Consider the following 19841-nt stretch of genomic DNA (forward strand, 5'->3'; position numbering starts at 1 on the left):
GATTTATTTGAAGGACAATTATCAACTGTTTATGTCCCCATAAAATGACATATTGATAACTAACTTGCTCAAAAAAATCCTTTGCTTGCTAAACTTGCTAAATGCAAAAGAGGTTGCTTACTGATACAATGAAGAACTTGCATAGGAGGTTTCTCTCTGAGCACATTGGCCAAATGTCATACACCTCCTTTTGCCGTCTCAGACCCTTTTGGGTGGTAACCCCTTCTTCCTCTGACCGTGACACATGTCTCTGCAAAAAACATGAGAACTTGCAATTCATTGCCAATGCCTTGCAGAGCCAAGGGTTACTGTCCTCAAGAAATATTGAGGAAATGTCTGAAGCAACCATGTGTGACCCGAAAGCCAAGGTCTGTGCTTATGGTGAGTGCAGTGAATGCCTCCTAACTTGTCACCCGATGCTGAAAACCCCTGGGGAAGAGAACATTCGTTTATCTCAGTGGATGACAGAGAAGATCAAGAAGGATGAGAAGGTGTCAACAATAACAGTGAAAAGGGAGATAACAACAACAGAGCATGAGCTTAACACAGATTTCCAGGAGAGGCTTCTCCATTTTAGGAGCCATGTCTTCAACATTAAATGGCAGTTTGATGCCTACAGGGAGCTCAGGAGGAGTCTGAAGCACAATGAGTCCCTCTTGCATATAGATTTTAGCGAAAATTACTCATGTAAGTACAGCGAAGAAATACAATCTGTGCATTTTGGAGGCTCACACAAGCAGGCCAGTCTGCACACTGGAGTGCTCTACACCACTGGTGAACAAGCGCCACACACCTTCTGCTCCATATCACCCTCCAGAAGACACGACCCTGTGGCCATATGGGCCCACCTTGATCCAGTTCTGAAGGTAGTGAGAGAACGACACCCTCAAGTCAGCACACTTCATTTTTTCAGCGATGGGCCTGCAACGCAGTATCGACAAAAGGGAAATTTCTTCTACCTCTCAACGGAACCCTACAAGTATGGCTTCAAAGAAATAACGTGGAATTTCTTTGAGGCTAATCATGGGAAGGGGGCACCAGACGGTGTGGGTGGGGCCCTCAAGAGGTCAGCAGACCGGATTGTAGCCCATGGAGGAGACATTCCTGATGCCCAGAGCTTGTATAACAAGCTGAAAAGCCTGGACACATCTGTTGAGCTGTTCTTCATCCCAGAGAGGGATATTGAATCAAAGCCTGAGGTACCTGCAATAGCTGCCATAAAAGGCACTATGAGAATCCACCAAGCTATCAGTCTGACACCCGGCCAAATGAAATACAGAGACATTTCATGTCTGTGTAAAAGGGAGGAAGGTGTTTTGGACTGCCCCTGCTTTAACCTTCAAGAGGTCACTCTAGCTAATGTTCCTGTTTCATCTGACAAGTCCCCAGCATGTGGAAAGACACCAGATAATCCTAGGAGACCAGAAATCATTGAGGTAAAGCACATTGGAGAGTGGTGCGTCGTTAATTATGACAATGAAGCATACCCAGGTATCATCATGGATGCAGAAGGGCACAGTGTGAAAGTTAAGTGTATGCAACGCCATGGCATAAACAAGTTCAAATGGCCAAGTCTTCGGGACGACATCTGTTGGTACCATGACTGGCAGGTACTTTGCCTAATACCAGAACCACAGGCTCTGAACAAGCGCTCTGTACAGATTGAAGTGTCTGCATGGAAGTATGTGGAACAGCAACTGCAGAACTGAGCCATGTCTCTGCAGAAAGGGAGAGACTGTTTGGAGATGCGTCCAAGTGATCTTTCTGTAATATTCTGTTTTTTCAAATCAACTGTTCTCCACTTAAAAAACATTTTTCTTCTTGTTCTACAGTTGAATGTTTGACTTTCACCGTGCAGAATGATGTACAGAGTTTAACGCTAGAAGGCCACATTAATGTCTCATTTTGGGCATCTTTATTCAGTGGCTGCATGCAGGTAGAGTGGATCAAAAACAGACTGTTCAACTTGTAATTTCCCCCTACATGGGAAAAGGCATTTTTTACATCATTTTCTTGCATTGTTCCTTGCATTTATGAGGCCATTCAATGACATTTCACAATGTGTCCACCCTGTCATGCCCAGGGTCCACCCTGTCATGTCACTGTCCACCCTGTTATTTTCATGTTCTATGAAAATAAACAAATTATGTGTGATTCCTTTATAAACAAATGAGGGCCAAATAGTATTGTTTGAAAGTTTGACCAGATATCTTTTTTGTTAGATTTTATTTAGAAAATAAAGTGCAACTCTCGCAGATTTTATAGAGAAACAAATAGTTTGCCATAATTTCATTATTATCCAAATACTTTTCCCATAAACTAAAATATATTGTTGAGAAAGTGACTAAATAGTTTTCTGAAAATGTATGTTTTATAATCACTATGTAATTACAATGTATTTATTCTGCTTTGAAATTGTCCATGACAGGGTGGACATATTTTGCTGTTTGCATGTAAATTGTCTGCTTGCAGTTAATTTATAAAAAGTGTGGGAGCTTGACCAATATGCATTTCTAACAGCATAACATATACTTAATACAATGAATATGAAGTTCAATGGAAAATCTCAGCTTTTTGGGGGGGAAATGGGGAAGTCTCAAAGGCACCTTATGGTGATATTGACCCAGCTGCATGTGTAACTATAGTTGACAAACAAATGGCCACATCAAACGTTTGAAATTATAACATGGCGTACCAAATGTCGGAAATTATAAGCAGAAACTTGTCTAAATTAGGGGCGAAAATAGGCTATACGAGTATCAGCAAAATACATTATTATGGAATTATTATGGCGGATCGAACTGCGCATGTAGCCTACTTTTTTAAATGATTTGTTTGACAATCCAACGAAAACATCATCACACAACACCCATGATATGGAAAACTGAACCCGTGCAGACCGAGAAAAATCGCCTGAAATGTTTTTACACGCCACAGTATCCAAAGCGTTTAAATGCTAGTCGGAACTAAGAAACTCGGAAATGTCGGACTTGCTAACTGGTTGTAGTTATACACGTGCCGCTGTCAACTAGTTAGCAAGTCATACATTTACGAGTTTCCTAGTTGCGACTATTTCGGGAACGCGGCATAAGATTAGCATATCCAAGTATACGGTACGAGGAAGTCACTGATGTTTTCCCCCTACGTGCGCTGACAGTCTTCACGTTTGTGTACATTCACGTCACTCATTTCAACACGAAGCTAAATGCTAGGCTAATTGTGCTAGCTAGAAGAAAGTGAATGGTGTTGTGGCGCAGGTAGAACTTTCGTGCCCACGGAGCTTATATTTTAAACCGCGGATAGTCCTGGCCCGACCGTACGAGGAAGTTTCCATTCTCTCGTATCTGTCTGTGATGTACGGATGGGTAGTTGACGGACTATCGTCGCTCTTCGAGCCTAAAACCGGGCAAAAACATTCCGGTTGGCCTGGTTTGAACGTTGGCGGGGAGATAGACTCGCAACGGCGGGATAGCAACGCCAGGCCGACCAAAAGGAACTACCAGAGGTCGGTGACTGGCTTGGTGCTAGCACATGTTCTGTCTTTGGTGCTAGTGTGCTCTGTGTAGTTGTTTATGCAACGCGTCAGTTAGCTAGCTGGCAAACGCTAGCCAGTCAACTAGCTAACAACTAACGTGTCACTCCTAGCTAGCTAGCTAATTCTTAGTCATTCATTCCAGTTGGTGTTAGCTGCTTGCTTCAAAAATAAACAAGGCTAGGTAACTTTTTCCTCGTGCCTCTTACCAGACGTTAGCTAACTATTTCCGAATCAAATAGCAAGGTACTGTAGAAATGAATCAATATAACAAACTAACTGTAGCTAACTTGCGAACAAATGTAACTTTACTACCTGGTTAGTTACTGTTAGGTAATTAATGTTCGTTGTTGTTGACTAAACGTGTTTACATTCTGTTACAGCGTTCATGTTTCAGAAAATGTTAGCCAGAGTGAACCAGTGGCGATCAAGAGACAGAGAAGAGGTATGGTAACTTATTACCAATCATTTTTAGCCACTGTTCTTATCAGTAATTGTCATTGTAACTAACGTTAGCTAACTAGTCAGCTTTGAACTTGAACTGACTGTGTGTACTGTACTCTCTCTCATTGTCATAGACATAATTGTTAGTTTTGTGAAGAAGACTGTAGCAGGGGTGGCTGGACTGCTGAGACTGAGGAACCCACTGTCTCCTGCCAGTGAGAAGAACAGAAGGTACACAACAAGCCAGGTATGAATGTGTACCAGTGATGAATTCTAGTACCGTACACAACACATTCATAAACCACTGCTCTGACTGAGAGACCCATACCAGTACACAAACATTAAAATGTTTGTGCAATAGCTGCACAATATTCACATCTGACTATGTCCTAAATCACTCCTATTATGACAAATGTAGGGCCCCGTGGGACTGATGGGAATAGATGAACTCCACACCTCATGGATGAGCAGCTCTGATTGGAAAATGGGTGAGTAACGAGGGCTCTGATTGTTTGATCGATAAGGAAGGAGGACAGCTGTGTTGTACATTACAACATCATGGTATATAATATCTGTGTAACAGCAGAGGGGACAGGTGAAGTAGTTACTTCAACTTTTTTGTCCCTCTTTCCATATCTCCAGAGAAACCGACAGTAGGCGGACGGAGTGAGAGGGAGAGAGGGGGGCTGGGCCTCCTCCACGGAGCCTCTCCTCCTCTGGTGAGGAAACACACGTAGGTCTCCTCTTCTGTTGTCTACTGCATACTTTCAGTTCTGGGGATTTAATACAAAGGTTATACAAATGTGGAATGTTCCTCCTGTAAACTTTGTGTCCTCAGTGGCTCGGTGCTGGGTCCAGGGAACCCAGACAGAGGAAGAGACGGAGACAAGCCCCAGAGGCACTCCCTCCAGCTGCTGCCCAGTCGGCCTACCCTGGGGGTGGGTGTTGGGACAGGAACCCCCAGCTCAGAACTACCCCTGCCCGCCCCTAACCGCAGCCACAGACAGTGCTTGGCAGTGGAGGAGGTGAGTTAAGAATGAGTTTGAAATTAAAATCAACCCTGTGATTGATCCTGGTTTTTATTAAATGCCACGCCAGGTATGTCAGTAGTAGTCAGGTGTTCTGTGTGTTCTGTTTCCAGGCTCTGAAGGAGAGTGATAAGGAGCACTACAGACGGCTACTGGAGATGGTGTCAGAGAAATACAGCAAGAGCCAGCCACTGCCCTTCACCCGCACCAAACCCCAGGGGTGAGTGGTGATGGAGAGTCTGTGGTTATAATTTAAATTCCAGTGGTTCTGTTAGCTAGCTTTTACGAACCTCTGTTTTCCTCGCTTCCTCACAGCGCAACACTCACACAGAATGGACATAGGGCGGCCATTTTGGGAAGAACCTATGAGTCTGTGACCCCAAAGACAGGACCCCTCAGAGGTAGACTACTATCACAGCCTCTCTCACCCCCCTTCTCATGTATTGGATGCTGTTGACCTAGGCTAATGTATTCTCCTTCTCCTATCTGCAGCCAACCCCAGTGTGTATATGTGGAGAGATGTATCCTCAGCCAAACAGACTAGAGACAGGAGAGGAGAGTTATGTCTCAGTAAGCCTCTCAGCGCAGCTGTGGACACACAACCTGCCATCAATGCAACGGTAGGACACATTTATGAACTGTAGTAAGTGTGCAATGAATAGTCATAAAACTGCTATGAAGCGTCATAAGGTTGTTATAAAGTCTTTCTCCCTCCAGCAGAAGCAGCCAGAGCTGGATCTCTCTGCAGAGGTAGCAGCAAGACTCAACCTGGTGGACAGAGAGACACCAACACACACTGACAGACGCAACAGCACTGAGGAGCTCCCCAGGTTCACCAAGGTGAGTGTTATTTTTGCCTATAACGCTATGTCTGTGTAGTGTAAGAGATCTAGGCGTTGACATATGAGTGTAGGTATTATATGGGTCTGTTTTCATTGTTTATTTCGAACTGTGTGTGTAGGAGATGGCTGTGGAGGTGAGTCGTGCCCTGTCCCATAGGGATCCTAACCTGGTCCTGAGCTCAGCCTTCAAGCTATGCATCACACAGAGAGACCTGGCTTCACTACAGGAGGGGAGCTGGCTCAACGATGAGGTGTGTATGGTTGTTGGCTGTTAAGTTTGAGGTTGTTGGTGTGTGAGTTAGTGAGGGAGTGTGTGCCTGCGTGAGAGAGTGAAAGATGTGTGTGAGTTTAACAAAAAACTTTCCCTCTCTGTCTCTCTCTCTCTCTCTCAGGTGATTAACTTCTACCTGTCCCTAGTGATGGCTCGTAGCAGTAGTGAAGGGCGAGGGCTGAAGGTCTACTCCTTCAGTACTTTCTTCTTCCCCAAACTACACGGTGGAGGGGGGCACACCGCCGTGAAGCGATGGACCAAAGCTGTGGACCTCTTCCAGTATGACGTCATCCTGGTTCCGCTGCACCTGGGAGTCCACTGGTCACTGGCTGTAAATCGCCCCAGATTGACGGGGCTTCATTCACATTAGAACAGTGACCACCAACCAGTCGATCGACTGGTCAATCTCCAAGGCATTCCTAGTCGATCACCAAACATTGCTGTAAAAAAACAAACGATAAAGCCTTACGGTTAAATATATATTATTTTAGTTTAGGCTGTTGGTGGTAGGTGCACTTAATTCGGCAGCCCTAGCGCTAGGAAGGCTAAGTGTTCCCATTTTGAGCCATTTAATGTGTCTTAAGGTAGAACTCTGCCTACCCGGCAGGCCCAGAGAGCAAATCAAGTGCACCTATAGGTTCCCTCTAAGCTGCACGCTGAAATATCGGCATGCGCAGAAAAGCACGAGATTGAACTTCACTCTACTTTCTAGAGTTAACACTATCAACGTTTCCCTTTACTGTAGAAATTGTGATCGAATCAATGCAGTACTAGCCACTTTCAATGCAACATACCGAAACAAAACAAACTATGCAAGACTTATTAGTATGCAAAACTAACTCTGCAAGTGTGATTTTGTTGTAGGCAAAATGCGTCATAGTAGGATTCTATTGCATTGACACGCACGACTCAGCCCATACTCTACACAGACTGTTGTGGCATAACCAATCAGCGCTGCAGTAGGCCTATATGCAAATAGACCATTGCCATATATGGATCTGTGCCATTCACTTTGAACTGGACTGTGTTTACTGCATGAGAGGTCGTGAGTAGATGCGCTTGTTTTGGAACTGAGCGAGAGCTGCATGTAACCACGTGTGCACATTTGTTCATATCCTTTGCTAGTTAGTGAGTTATTAGCTCAGTTATAGATCATTTGTAGTCAGCAATGGGGGAGTGATTTGCTTCCTACAAGAGCACAAAACGTGCTTTGTAAAAGCTAGTCGAGTAAAGAGCTTTTTGTGGCAATGTTGTATTCTGCCTACTTCCACTCACGGTACAACCAGCACTGCAGCTGCAATGAATGAGTATAGCAAAGTGTTCCGATAAGCTTACGTTATTATTAGCGACTTGTCTTTTTTAATATCAAGGAATATTTCACTTTCTCTGGTCATAGGAGTAACAACATGATTTTGTGCACAAGGCAGAAATAATGCAGTGCGACTTGAGTTTTGCCATCAGCTGGAAGTCCCCTTTTCTCAGCGGAGGGACAGTGAGTCGGGTGAGAGGCAGCCTCACCGCTGCTCCTTCCCTCCACTCAGACTGACCATCAGATGCAGGCCATCAGTCCATTAAAAAAAAGTTAGTTATTCTCACTCACTGTGCCTCACGTAATGTAACACATTATCTATTACCAGTGTGATCATATACCTGACATGTTTAAATATGGCTTGGCAGGGTCGTATTTCGGAGGACGCGTGGTTCTCGACCTCCGCCTCTCCCGTGTCCGTGGGGGAGTTGCAGCGATGAGACAAGACTGTAACTACCAATTGGATATCATGAAATTGGGAAGAACAAAAGAGTAAAATTAAATAAAAAAATGTTTAAATACAATTGAAAAGTCTTCTGAGAAGGACATTGGCAGGGCAATTCAAGCATAGCCAATATGCAGTGATAATATATTGGGCCTATAGCCTACTGCACAACCCTCATTGCTACAGAACTGTTTTTAAGTGGTTCGTGTTGCATAGGCTTATGTTTTTTAAGTTATGTTTTTAAAAGAATCTGAGCGGTAGATCTCGGCTTGCATTTTGACTCAAAGTGATCTTGACTCAAAGGTTGGTGACCACTGTTTTAGAAAGTCTACTGGTACTTCTCTGTGGTCATTTGTAGATACCTGTGGACTTAGTTTATTTCTCTCTGCCACTCCCTCTCTAGGTGATAAACTTTAACTCCAGGACCGTGAGGTCCTATGACTCTATGGGACAGAGACATGATGACATCTGCAGCCTCTTACTGTGAGTCCTCAGTCCCCTCCCAGTAATCATTTGGTTTGACAAAAGTACCTGTAATCTGATGACCATATTTTTTTGTCATTTCGTTCTGTAATCCTGTTACATGTATTTGGTTGGTCCAACCCTGTCCAGGCTGTACCTGAGTGAGGAGCACAAGGCCAGGAAGGACCAAGATCTGGACGTGTGCAAGTGGACAGTGGGCAGCTTGAGGGCCAGCGTAAATTACCCAGACAGAAATACAGATGAATCATCTTTGTTGTTCTTATTTTATCTTGAACTCATACAGAGTGCGCTTATGGCTGTCAGAAATAGCATCCGTTCTCTAGTGAAATGATTTTGACCAGGATCCCTCATGGTGTCTTCTTGCTTTGTGTGTGTGTGTGTGTGTGTGTGTGTAGGAGATCCCTCAGCAGAAGAATGGCAGTGACTGTGGAGTGTTTGCCTGTAAATATGCCGACTACATCGCCCAGGGGCGGCCTCTCAACTTCCGACAGGTACATAGGCCTTCGCAGGCTATCATACTCACTCGGGGTAAACTCATACAATCTCGCTTTTTCACTCAAACACTGATGTCTCTCACTCACTATCTCTCCTCAGTGTCACATGTCCCTGTTCAGGAAGCTGATGATCTGGGAGATTCTCAACCAGAGGCTTCTGTAGGACTACACAAAAATAAATGACAGCTACGCAACTGCAAAACAACCATTACAACAGAAGTGATAACAAGCAACTACAACAGTCACGACTACTACACAGCCTCCAAACTACAACATGAAGGACAACTACAGCGAACAGCTAGAAGCACAAAAGCAATAAAAAAGATGACTTAAAGGACCAATGCTATGGACCACAGAATGACCTCTTACCCTCTGGCAGTGGGTAGAAGTGCAGTCCTTATAGTGAAGACAGGGTGGGTGCTCTCCGAAGCATAGACGTTACAAAGGGATGGTTTTGTATTGAAGTGCCTTGGACTACAGAGGGAGTCTGTCTTTCATACTTCTAGATAACACTAGATGGGGAATCAGGTACACACTTGAAAATCCCTGCTGTCGTTGATGCTAACTTAAACTTAAAACAAGCTTTCTGTGTGAAACCAGAGTGTTTTGTTAATGTTTGTTGTGTATATATGATGTCTATATTAGGTACTTTATTTTTATGATTAGTAGAAAGTTGAGTGAGAACTGAGGCATATGTTATGAATGTTATTGAATGTCTTAATTGATGGTTGACTCATCATTGAGGAGAAGGCAGACATAAGAAGGCTGCATGTGTGTGTACTATATTTATGTAAATAGTTATTTTTTGACTGAAACGTCTTGGGGTGCGAAGGTGAGTTTAGCTGCTTTCATTTTGGCTGGACTGGAAGAGAGACCGGTGTGTGAGGTGCGCCATCTCAAGCAGAGCAGGGCCCCATCTTAATCCCTCACCACCACCACCAACAGATATGGACAAATAATTTAAATCCTAAATGTGTAACAATAGTTTATTTATTTGATGCGGAAGGCTTTTCTTTATGGGATGTATTTTTATTTAATCCAGCATTAAAGGCATCAATGTAGATGTTTTTGCCATAAACTTTATAACAGTTCTATTGGATTGTATGAGTGTTTTCGTTAAAGGCATGTAGAGAAGAATTGCCAATGAGTCTGTACTGCTTTAGCTTGGGTCTGCCTCCGAAATTGCTCCCTATGACTCAAAGTGGTGCACTATATAGGGAATAGGGTTCCAGTTCCAATAGGCCCTTGGCCATAAAGCTGTATGTGCTTTAGCTCACACCCCTGTAGTGTTCAGTGTGACGGTAAGCCTGTAGCTAACATGTATGGGATGGCAAAGGAAGCTGAGTTGGCTAAAGCGCGTACAGATCTGGGACCAGGCTAGTACCGCTTATGCCCTGGTCATTACACTGCTTATTACGTTGCGTGTATTTCTGCAGCTATTATTCATGTGTGCATAGAGCCGTGCTGACAACCTCGGTCATATTTTTGTACGTAATAAAGGTCAGAAGGAAAGAAATGGACCCGCTCCTGTTATTGACTAGTCACTGTCAAATGTATTTTGTTTATGGAATATGTAAACCAGAGCTATGTTCCATTATACTCCAAACCTGCAGGTGGCAGTATTGTGAATTTTGGCGTCTAGTCAACCATTTCTTTGGCAGGAAGGAGAAGCCCCGCGCATGCGTGACTGCACAAAAAAGGACCATCCAAACCTGACCGACATCTACAGTATATTACTTTCAAGTTATCCTACCTAAAGTAGTTTGAAATGTAATGTATTTGCCTTTATCTTTGATATACCTTACAAAAGGCGGTCATTTTACATTACAGTATTTGTGTGATCTCTAGTGCAAATTCGTTGTTCTTCTGTGGTAGTTTGTTTGCAATATTTCGCATGTAGCTGACGGGAAGTGAAAATGTTATAATATTTCTCCCTTTACGATATTTTCATCAATTAGCCAAGGAAATATGTATTTTTAACCACTGCGTTCCCCGTTTAATGTTTTTGAAAATCACGGTCGATTAATGTGAGAAATGTACTTGCACCGGGGCTTTTTCTGGTAGTAAGCGTCCCACTGGAAGGTTCTGCTGTGAGTCTGGTATGTTGCTTTTGTTTCTCAAACCATAGCTACATTCATTTTATCTGCTCCCCACAGGAGAATTGTATGTTTAACAATTGCAATGTGCGTTTTATTAATAGGGTAACAGTCTTCGATTAACAACCATCAGCTCTTTAAAAAATACATTTTTTTAACCTGCTTTTGTGTATCCCCACAATGTCTCAGTCAGATAGGTGTTGCATTTGTGGGGTGAGGTTTGTGAGGGGGCCCAAGGGGTACAACAGGAGGAAGGTCACAACGCTGACCAGCCCCAAAACCTTCCGGCTAGTCTTTGACATCACTCCTGATGACTCTTCCTTCCTCTGCTTGATCTGTCTTGGCGTGCTCAGAAGGAAAACCATGCAGAATGGGAAGCTTTGGACAACCGAACACCAACCAAAAGTTGGCAGACCACGAAAGACTAGGGCCGAAATACCAAGCTCATCTACACCATTATCAAACCAAACTCCAAATCAGATTGATTCCACAACATTATCCAATCAAACTCCAATTATAACCAACCCATCCTCATTATCCAAAGAAGAGTGCATTGCTTCAAAAAAAAAAAAACGGAGGCCAGTTCGTCAGTGGGACGGGGAGAAATGGACCACCATGACTTCTCGTTCCCCAGAATCCCATTCAACGACCATCACACGACCTCAAACGCCTACAGCCCCAACCACACACTCCTCTTCAACACCATCAAATCAAGTAAATTCCTCAACGTTATCAAGTCATACTTCAAATCAGATCAGTTCTCTGTTCTCCACTGGAGAGCGGAAAACAAAAAGCTGTCCGAAGGCGCCTCGATCTACAACACACTCCACACTCCTGTCTCCGTTCCCCATTGAAGAAGGTATAAGGCCCAAGAAGAAGAAGCTCCCTGTCTCCAAGACTAAGCAGAGCTATGGATTCGGCCCCCATGCCAAGGCCCTGTATTACATGCACAGCCACCAGCACCTGAAGGCCTTCAGGTCCCTGATGAAGACCAAAGCTAGAGAAGCCATGACCCTTTTCCTCGCCGAGGTCATCGCCCAGGAGGTAATTGTTCTTTTAACATAATTCATTTGAAGAATGTATTTGTTTATAGGCTACCGGCAGTTTATGGCTAATCAGGTGTGAGTGTATCGTTGTTGAAGATAAATGTGTTTGACAAGGAAATGTATGTGTCCGTCTGTCTGATTTACCAGAGTAAGGTATTGATGAAGGACCAACGTGGGCCATTGCGTCAGCCGCTGACTGAGGCGAGTGTGAGTGGGTTTTCCTGGGACGCGGTTCTAGCGTGGGGGGATGAAAAGGCCCCTATGACCCTGGCCTGTCTTAGGGCCATGTTCCCCAAACCCAACACCATCAGGACACAGGTTATGATGGGAGCGAGGAAAACGAAACGGTGAGAGAACAAGAGATGATCAATTAAAAGTAATTGATTGTAGGCACTTTTCCAGATGATCAAAACATTTATATTGTGTGGGGGTCATAAGTTACCCAACTTTTATTTTATTTTTCCCATTTTAAGTTCTGTTTTGTACCTGTGTTCCACAGGGCTGAATTATGTGACTGCTGTTCATTATTAATGACTTGCCCTCTGTGTTCATGAAAGCATAAATTGGTTATAACATGTTCTCCGTTGATATCTTCTGAAGCCCGAGGACAGAAGAGGAGGCAGGGGATGTGGTCAGCCAGAGGGCGGGGCTTATCCTGGCCATCGTCCTCTACACCTCCATGCAGAAGTGTAACTTCATCCAGGCCTCACTGGGGGTCGAGTTCTGGAAACAGGGCTGTCCTCTCAGCGTGTTAAAAGCCCTCAATGCCCTGGGGCTGTGTCCCAGTGCGGCCTCCACCAGGAGACACGCAGAGAGCCTGACAACCGGCTTTGATCCACCTCAGGAGGACCGCACAGAGGGGGTGGTGGTGGTGGAGGAGCCTGAGGTAAGTTCTACTCCCTCAGGAGAAAAAGTATTCTGTTTGTTTACATTTGTATGTCTCTTGGTGTCTGTGTATTAAATGAGCTTTGAAAAGAATTACCCCTTGGTTTGTTCTGGTGTGGTTCTAATTCATTTGTGGTCCCTGCAGGACTCCTTTTGTCGATCTGAGGATGAGAATCAGACTCTGAGTTGTTCTGAAGAGTATTCCAGTTCCACCCCAACCCGCTCTCTGAACTGGTTCTCGGACCAATCCCACTCCCCAGCACACTCCATAGACAGGTAAGAACCATTTCCTGGAGGGAGGGGTTTCTAGTAGTGTAGTTGCTCAAAATTAGCAGTCCGTAGCTACTATTTTGGTTACCACAAAGTCTATCCATAAAACTACCTCGCACAGAAAGGTGGGATTAACTGGAGCTAATTTTGAGATTCTCATCTATTTATCTCCTCCATCTATGTGCACTCAGGTCCTGGTCCGATCTGAGTTCCAGACCTGACTCCCGATCTCGCTCCAGGTGAGTGAGAGTCTGTGTTTTTGATGTGTGTGCGTTTGTGTTTGATGATGATCCCTCTCTCCTTGTGCCCCCTGACCTTTGCCCTCTTGTGTCCAATGCAGGAAAGACGACTTCCAAGGCCCGACTCAGAGGCTTATCTCCCGGGAGTACCAGAATCTGATCAAAGAACATGGCTACCACAAAGTCCAAAAGTAAGTTATAGAGATGTGATCCTCTATGGACCTTTAGTAATCAATCTGAAATTTGGGTTGAGGACCTGTGTATACAGGTTTTCACTTCAACCATTTGCTCTTATCTCAAGGCTATAACCTACTAATGTCTTCCTGTCCCTCTCATGCCTTCACAGACCTACATTGAGTCGATGGACGAAGAACAGTGAGGACAAAAGGGAGGCAAAGGAAAAACCTGCTCAAAACCCCAAGAGAAGGACTATGACGAAAAAGATACCTGCTCAATCGCCTCAAGTAATAAACGCAACAGGCGCTCACCATTCAGACATGGAGACTTCTCAAGTAAGTGAGGCAAACATAGAAGTCATTCAAATGTCTCAAGTAGACAACACACACATGGAACCCGTTCAACTCAGCGATTCAAACAAGTACCGTGCTCATATCAATGAGACAAATGTAGAACTTGCTCAAATGTCCGTAATGAGCGAGACAAACATGGAACTAATGAAAATGCCCAAAAGAGGCAGGCCAAGGAAGGAACTTGCTCAAGTAAGCAAAACAAACATAGAACACACTCAAACTCCCCAAATAACCGACACACACTTGGAACCTGCTCACAAGCTCAGAAGTCCAAGGAAGAAACCTGTCCAAACGCTCCAAGTAACTGACACACAAAACAAACCCATTCAAGTAAGCAATACAGACATGAAACTTGCTGAGTATGTTGTACAGGCCAAGAATGGGAGGCCAAAGAAGGGATTCGTTCAAATTCCACAATTAACCGACACTTGCATGGAACCAATTCCGCTAAGTGAGGTAAACGTGGACACCACTTTAATGCTCGGAAGTATGAGATCAAGGAAGAGACCCAGACGAGTTACCCAAGTATCCGGCACAGACCAAGAACAAACTAAAATGGCCAAAATAACCAAAACGAACAAGGAACCCTCCGAAACGCTTCAAAAAATGGACACACACATGAAACTTGCTGTAACATCTAAAAGAGGGAGGACAAGGAAGGGACCAATTGAAAAGTCCCAAGAAACCGACTTACACACCGGTTCAATGCCTCAAGTTAGTAAACCAAATCAGCAACGTGTCGAAGGACGTGAAATAAATAAGGAACCTGCTGAGCCAAAAAGACTCACTGGAAAGCGTAAAGTAAATCGGACAAAGAAAGAACCTGCAAAGACACCTGAAGAACTAGCTCAAATGGAATTAATTCCAAAGCGCAAAAGAGGCAGGCCAAGGAAAGAACTTGCTCAAGTAAGCAACACAAGCAAGGAAACCCCTTCAATGCCCAAAATAAACAACACCGGCAAAGAACCTGCTCTTACCCGGGAAATAAAAATTATTGTCAATAGAATGGAAAGCTGTAGTGCTGCTGAAATGCCCCAAATACATGAGATGAACAATCAACCTGTTCAAGTTAGTGAGGAAAACTTTGAACCTGTTCAAAGACCGAGAGGGAGGTCAATGGAGGGACTCGTTCAAATGCCCCAAGTAAGCTGCACGGACATGGAACCTGGTAAGTTAGGCAGGAACATCACTTCAACGCCAAAAACGACTGACAAAGAACCCGTTCAAAGGCCTAAAGGAAAAGAAACAAATGCAGAACTTGCTCAAACGTCTCAGATAATGGAAAAGATAAAGGAACACATTCAAGTAACCAACACACATAAGGAAACCGCTTCCGTGCCCAAAATAAGCTGCACAGACATGGAACTTGCTAAAATGTACAAAATGAGTGACTTTCAGACCCGGGTAATAAGAATAGTTGACACTAGGATGAGGGCAAACAAAGATTCTGTTTCAGTGCCTCAAGTACACCAGACAAACCAGGACCCTGAACCTGCTGCAACACCTGAAATAAGCTACACAAACAAACAACCCAAGCGAGTGAGAATAGTTGTTAACAGGAGGATAGCAGCAGACATCTGTAGTCCAACCCGGAAAGGCCTGGAGTGTCTGGCTGAAGTAGCTGCTAAATGTACTCCATTAGATATTAAATCTGCTGAAGAGAATGGCTAGATAGGTAGATGCGTGTTACTTCTCAATATAACAAACTTCACAACATGACGTCTCAGAAGGAAAAAAAATTTAGTCAAAGGGTATAACCCTAACCAGAGGGGAATGGAGGGGTGGGGAATAGTCTGCCCCTGTCTTCTTCTGGATTACCGTTTTAATGTAGTTGTATGTACCAGGCCTTTGTCTTTGCATTTGTATGAGGTAGAGATGGTCATCCATATGTTGCTTTTTTTATTTAGTAAATAAAGAAAATGGTTTATATAAATGCTCTTTATATAAATGAATTCCTCACGTATGTGAATGAAATGAATTTTAACTTGAGAATGTGTTAGAACGCCACTTTCTTCTCCATTGTGTTTCTCAAAGATCTTACTGAAAAACGCTGACAATTGTCTTCTCCACCTTGTTCATTTGATATGTACATAATCCCAGCAACCTTCTTTTGTGTTTTTGTCATTGTGTCCACTGTGGATTTAGTGGATTTGTTAATCTTATCCCATTTTGTATTTAGTTGTTTTGACTGTACTTTTGTGGTTGTTGACAATGTATTAAAAATGTATGTTTTGTACAAAGGGAATTCCTGCACTCTTTGTAAGTCGCTCTGGATAAGAGCGTCTGCTAAATGATGTAAATGTCTTAGTATCCATGCTAATTTCAGGGTATTTGTTTTCATTACACTTACGAATGTCATTTGACTAAAAACAAAGAGTGTAAAGCAAAACAGATTTGCCCACTAATCTTTCAACTAGAAAATAAATAGTTAGAAAACAACTACGGCGTTTTTATTGACTCAGGGTTTTTCCTTTCATACCGTTTTGCTGTATACATTTTGTTTAAACATTTCAACTCTTGCAATAATATCCTGTGGTAATACTTGTGATAATTTTGTGTATATTACTGTTGTCTTATGTAAAAACGTAGCTCACAGAATAAAGTTTAATTGTATACATGGATAACAGTGCTTCATAAAACATATTTGAAACTAGAAAAACATGAACCAGTGACCTGGTCCATATCCCAGTAGCTAGTCCACTGCGCCATCAGGGGTAGGGACAACCTTAGTTTTTTCACATATTTAAAGCTGTTCAGTCGGTTACTCATTTAGAATGTTAGTAGATTGGGTAAGGTTGGGAAACAAAAGTTGAAATCCAGAAGGTGAATGTTGAACTTTTCTTGCACACATATCCAGATGATGCTGTGTACCATTTTGCGCAAAAACGCTGTCGGTGTGATCTAAGTGTAAAAGGCTTTTCTAATATTTGACTCTCGGCCTCGATCACACCTACAGCATCATGCGTTTCGTTACACCAGAAGTGCATTCATTTCCAATGGAACGTGGCGTTTGCCTTTCAGCATTCTGTGTGGTGCATATGTTGGATTTATCGAACGTATGCATCATTGTACTCCTTCCTAAATTTGAGTTATTCACTGCGTTAGCACACTCCGCCAACCCTGATGTTCTAGCAGTGTCTGAATCCTGGCTTAGGAAGGCCACCAAAAATTCAGAGATTTCCATTCCCAACTACAACATTTTCCATCTAGATAGAACTGCCAAAGGGGGTGAAGTTGCAATCTACTGTAGAGATAGCCTGCAGAGCTCTATCATACTATCCAGGTCTGTGCCAAACAGTTTGAGCTCCTACTTCTAAAAATAAGTCTCTCACTGTTGCTGCTTGCTACAGACCCCCCTCAGCCCCCAGCTGTGCCCTGGACACCATATGTGAATTGATTGCCCCCCATCTATCTTCAGAGTTCATACTGCTTGGTGACCTAAACTGGGATATGCTTAACACCCCGGTCATCCTACAATCCAAACTAGATGCCCTCAATCTCACACAAATTATCAAGGAACCTACCAGGTACAACCCTAAATCCGTAAACATGGGCACCCTCATAGATATCATCCTGACTAACTTACCCTCTAAATACACCTCCGCTGTCTTCAACCAGGATCTCAGCGATCACTGCCTTATTGCCTGCGTCCGTAACGGGTCCGCGGTCAAACGACCACCCCTCATCACTGTCAAACGCTCCCTAAAACACTTTAGCGAGCAGGCCTTCCTAATTGACCTGGCCCAGGTATCCTGGATGGATATTGATCTCCAGTAGAGGATGCCTGGTTGTTCTTTAAAAGTGCTTTCCTCTCAATCTTAAATAAGCATGCCCCATTCAATAAATTAAGAACTAAGAACAGATATAGCCCCTGGTTCTCCTCAGACTTGACTGCTCTTGACCAGCACAAAAACATCCTGTGGCGTACTGCATTAGCATCGAACAGCCCCCGCGATATGCAACTTTTCAGGGAAGTTAGGAACCAATATACACAAGCAGTTAGGAAAGCAAAGGCTAGCTTTTTCAAACAGAAATGTGCATCCTGTAGCACTAACACCAAAACGTTTTGGGACACTGTAAAGTCGATGGAGAATAAGAGCACCTCCTCCCAGCTGCCCACTGCACTGAGGCTAGGAAACACTATCACCACCGATAAATCTACAATAATCGAGAATTTCAACAAGCATTTTGCTACTACCACTAGTAGTGGCACCTCAGCCAATCTCTGAAGCTGGAGACTCTTATCTCCCTCACTAACTTTAAGCATCAGTTGTCAGAGCACCTTACCTATCACTGCACCTGTACACAGCCCATCTGAAATTAGCCCACCCAACTACCTCATCCCCATATTGTTATTTATTTTGCTCATTTGCACCCCAGTATCTCTATTTGCACATAATCTCTTGCACATCTATCATTCCAGTGTTAATACTAAATTTTAATTATTTTGCACTATGGCCTATTTATTGCCTTACCTCCATAACTTGCTACATTTGCACACACTGTATATATATTTTCTGTTGTATTTTTGACTTTGTTTTGTTTACCCCATATGTAACTCTGTGTTGTTGTTTTTTTATCGCACTGCTTTGCTTTATCTTGGCCAGGTCGCAGTTGTAAATGAGAACTTGTTCTCAACTGGTTTACCTGGTTAAATAAAAATTGTATGCGTGGAAGCTTGACAGAAATGGTAGCAGAAGCTGAATGTTGAACTTTTGTTGCACACATCCAGATGACGCTGCACACCATTTTGCACAAGACGATGTCGGTGTGATCGCCTCGATCAGTCCAACAGCTTCATTGGGTTTTGGTACAGCAGAAGTACATTCATTTCAAATGGAATGCTGTGTTTTCAGCAGTGCGTTCTGTGTGGTGTATATCCAACGTAAGCATCAAATTGTATGCATAGACTTGACAGAAATAGTAGCAAAAGGTGAATTGTGAATTTATGTTGCACACATTCAGTAAAAATGTTTGACTGCAGATTTTATTAAGCAGCATTAATGCAATGATGCTGTCGGTCTGATCGAGGCGTCACCTGTTGCTCTAACACCTCGATCACACCAACTGTGTTTTTACGCAAATTCACCTTCTGATACTATTTCTGTCAAGCAGTCTACGCATACAGCATACGTTCGATAAATCCAACGTATGTCGTCCCACACAGAATGCACTGGTGCACCAAAATGCAATGAGGCTGAGCTCCATCCCACTGATAGTTGTGCTAGAAAACAGATCGGCCGGGATTCAATCCAAGGCGTGTTACACAGAAGAGCAGCACACAGGACAGCCAACAATGCACCTTTTACAGGCATTTTTCCTGCTGTTTGCGGAGATTGCATTCAGGGTAAACACTGCCCATGTTGGGTCAAGCGTAAATTACCTAAAAGTCTGTTCTAATGTGCTGCTCTATAATGGCAGGGGTTCAATCCAAATGAGTGCTATAGAGCAACTAGTCGAAGTTGACTTTAAGGTATTTTATGATTGATTAGACGTGTGCTGTGTTTACACTGAATGCAATATATGCAAATATTGGGGGAAATGCCTGTAAAAGCTGCATTGTTGGCTGTCCAGTGTGCTGCACTATGAATTGAATCCAGGCCTTAGAACACCCTCCCCACCAGGATTTGAACCAGGGACCTACCACATGGAAAGGCGTATGTCCTCCATCCACCTTCAACCTACTTCCACTAAGGCGTTTCTTGATTTCACTCATCTGTACACCAGTCACTAAGCTTTGCCCACTGATTGTTAGGAAGAAATCGCCAACGTGATTTGAACCAGTAACCTGCTGCATGGCAACCTGATTCTGGGTGTACACATTTTGCATCTGGGGGCAGCTCGGTTCTTGCCTGAATTTGCACTCAAGTGGCATACCCTAAATGGCCCTGTCAGTACAGATGTAGGATTTAAATGTTAGCCAGTTT

General features: G+C 43.5%; 2 protein-coding genes across 6 annotated transcripts; both read left to right on the forward strand.

Moving 5' to 3' along the window:
* The first annotated feature begins 3129 nt into the window (after window positions 1–3129).
* Window positions 3130–9940, forward strand: LOC311115416 (sentrin-specific protease 2-like). 3 transcript variants are annotated; one of them, XM_084190595.1, is made up of 16 exons: window positions 3130–3505; window positions 3916–3977; window positions 4111–4223; window positions 4395–4464; window positions 4619–4709; window positions 4815–5001; window positions 5118–5224; window positions 5320–5405; window positions 5497–5624; window positions 5722–5844; window positions 5966–6097; window positions 6239–6448; window positions 8275–8354; window positions 8484–8568; window positions 8750–8845; window positions 8949–9940. In XM_084190595.1, exons 1-16 carry the CDS (start codon window positions 3354–3356, stop codon window positions 9009–9011), a joined length of 1785 nt encoding a protein of 594 aa, XP_084046721.1. In that variant the 5' UTR covers window positions 3130–3353; the 3' UTR covers window positions 9012–9940. The 3 variants fall into 3 exon arrangements, 2 of the variants coding, with proteins under 2 accessions (XP_084046721.1, XP_084046722.1); XM_084190596.1 differs by having other exon boundaries at window positions 5725–5844; XR_014611257.1 differs by lacking the exons at window positions 8275–8354; window positions 8484–8568; window positions 8750–8845; window positions 8949–9940 and adding an exon at window positions 7795–7918 and having other exon boundaries at window positions 6239–7698.
* Window positions 9941–10537: 597 nt separating this feature from the next.
* LOC311115402 (uncharacterized protein) lies at window positions 10538–16353 on the forward strand. 3 transcript variants are annotated; one of them, XM_084190579.1, is made up of 8 exons: window positions 10538–10947; window positions 11134–11988; window positions 12138–12337; window positions 12591–12876; window positions 13021–13151; window positions 13337–13384; window positions 13486–13575; window positions 13731–16353. In XM_084190579.1, exons 2-8 carry the CDS (start codon window positions 11308–11310, stop codon window positions 15583–15585), a joined length of 3291 nt encoding a protein of 1096 aa, XP_084046705.1. In that variant the 5' UTR covers window positions 10538–10947; window positions 11134–11307; the 3' UTR covers window positions 15586–16353. The 3 variants fall into 3 exon arrangements, with proteins under 3 accessions (XP_084046705.1, XP_084046704.1, XP_084046703.1); XM_084190578.1 differs by having other exon boundaries at window positions 11298–11988; XM_084190577.1 differs by lacking the exon at window positions 10538–10947 and having other exon boundaries at window positions 11046–11988.
* The last annotated feature ends 3488 nt before the right edge of the window (window positions 16354–19841 follow it).

The sequence above is a fragment of the Coregonus lavaretus genome, assembly GCF_964263955.1.
Source record: "Coregonus lavaretus genome assembly, contig: HAP1_SCAFFOLD_123, whole genome shotgun sequence".
NCBI lineage: Eukaryota > Metazoa > Chordata > Actinopteri > Salmoniformes > Salmonidae > Coregonus > Coregonus lavaretus.

Bases quoted from the DNA above. Each gene is read 5' to 3' on its own strand.
- LOC311115416 (XM_084190595.1), top strand. From the start codon at position 3,354: ATGTACGGATGGGTAGTTGACGGACTATCGTCGCTCTTCGAGCCTAAA. The intron at 5,625-5,721 runs GTAGGACACATT...TTCTCCCTCCAG, and splicing joins AACCTGCCATCAATGCAACG to CAGAAGCAGCCAGAGCTGGA. The intron at 8,846-8,948 runs GTACATAGGCCT...ATCTCTCCTCAG, and splicing joins GGCCTCTCAACTTCCGACAG to TGTCACATGTCCCTGTTCAG.
- LOC311115402 (XM_084190577.1), top strand. From the start codon at position 11,125: ATGTCTCAGTCAGATAGGTGTTGCATTTGTGGGGTGAGGTTTGTGAGG. The intron at 12,877-13,020 runs GTAAGTTCTACT...TGGTCCCTGCAG, and splicing joins TGGTGGTGGAGGAGCCTGAG to GACTCCTTTTGTCGATCTGA. The intron at 13,576-13,730 runs GTAAGTTATAGA...ATGCCTTCACAG, and splicing joins GGCTACCACAAAGTCCAAAA to ACCTACATTGAGTCGATGGA.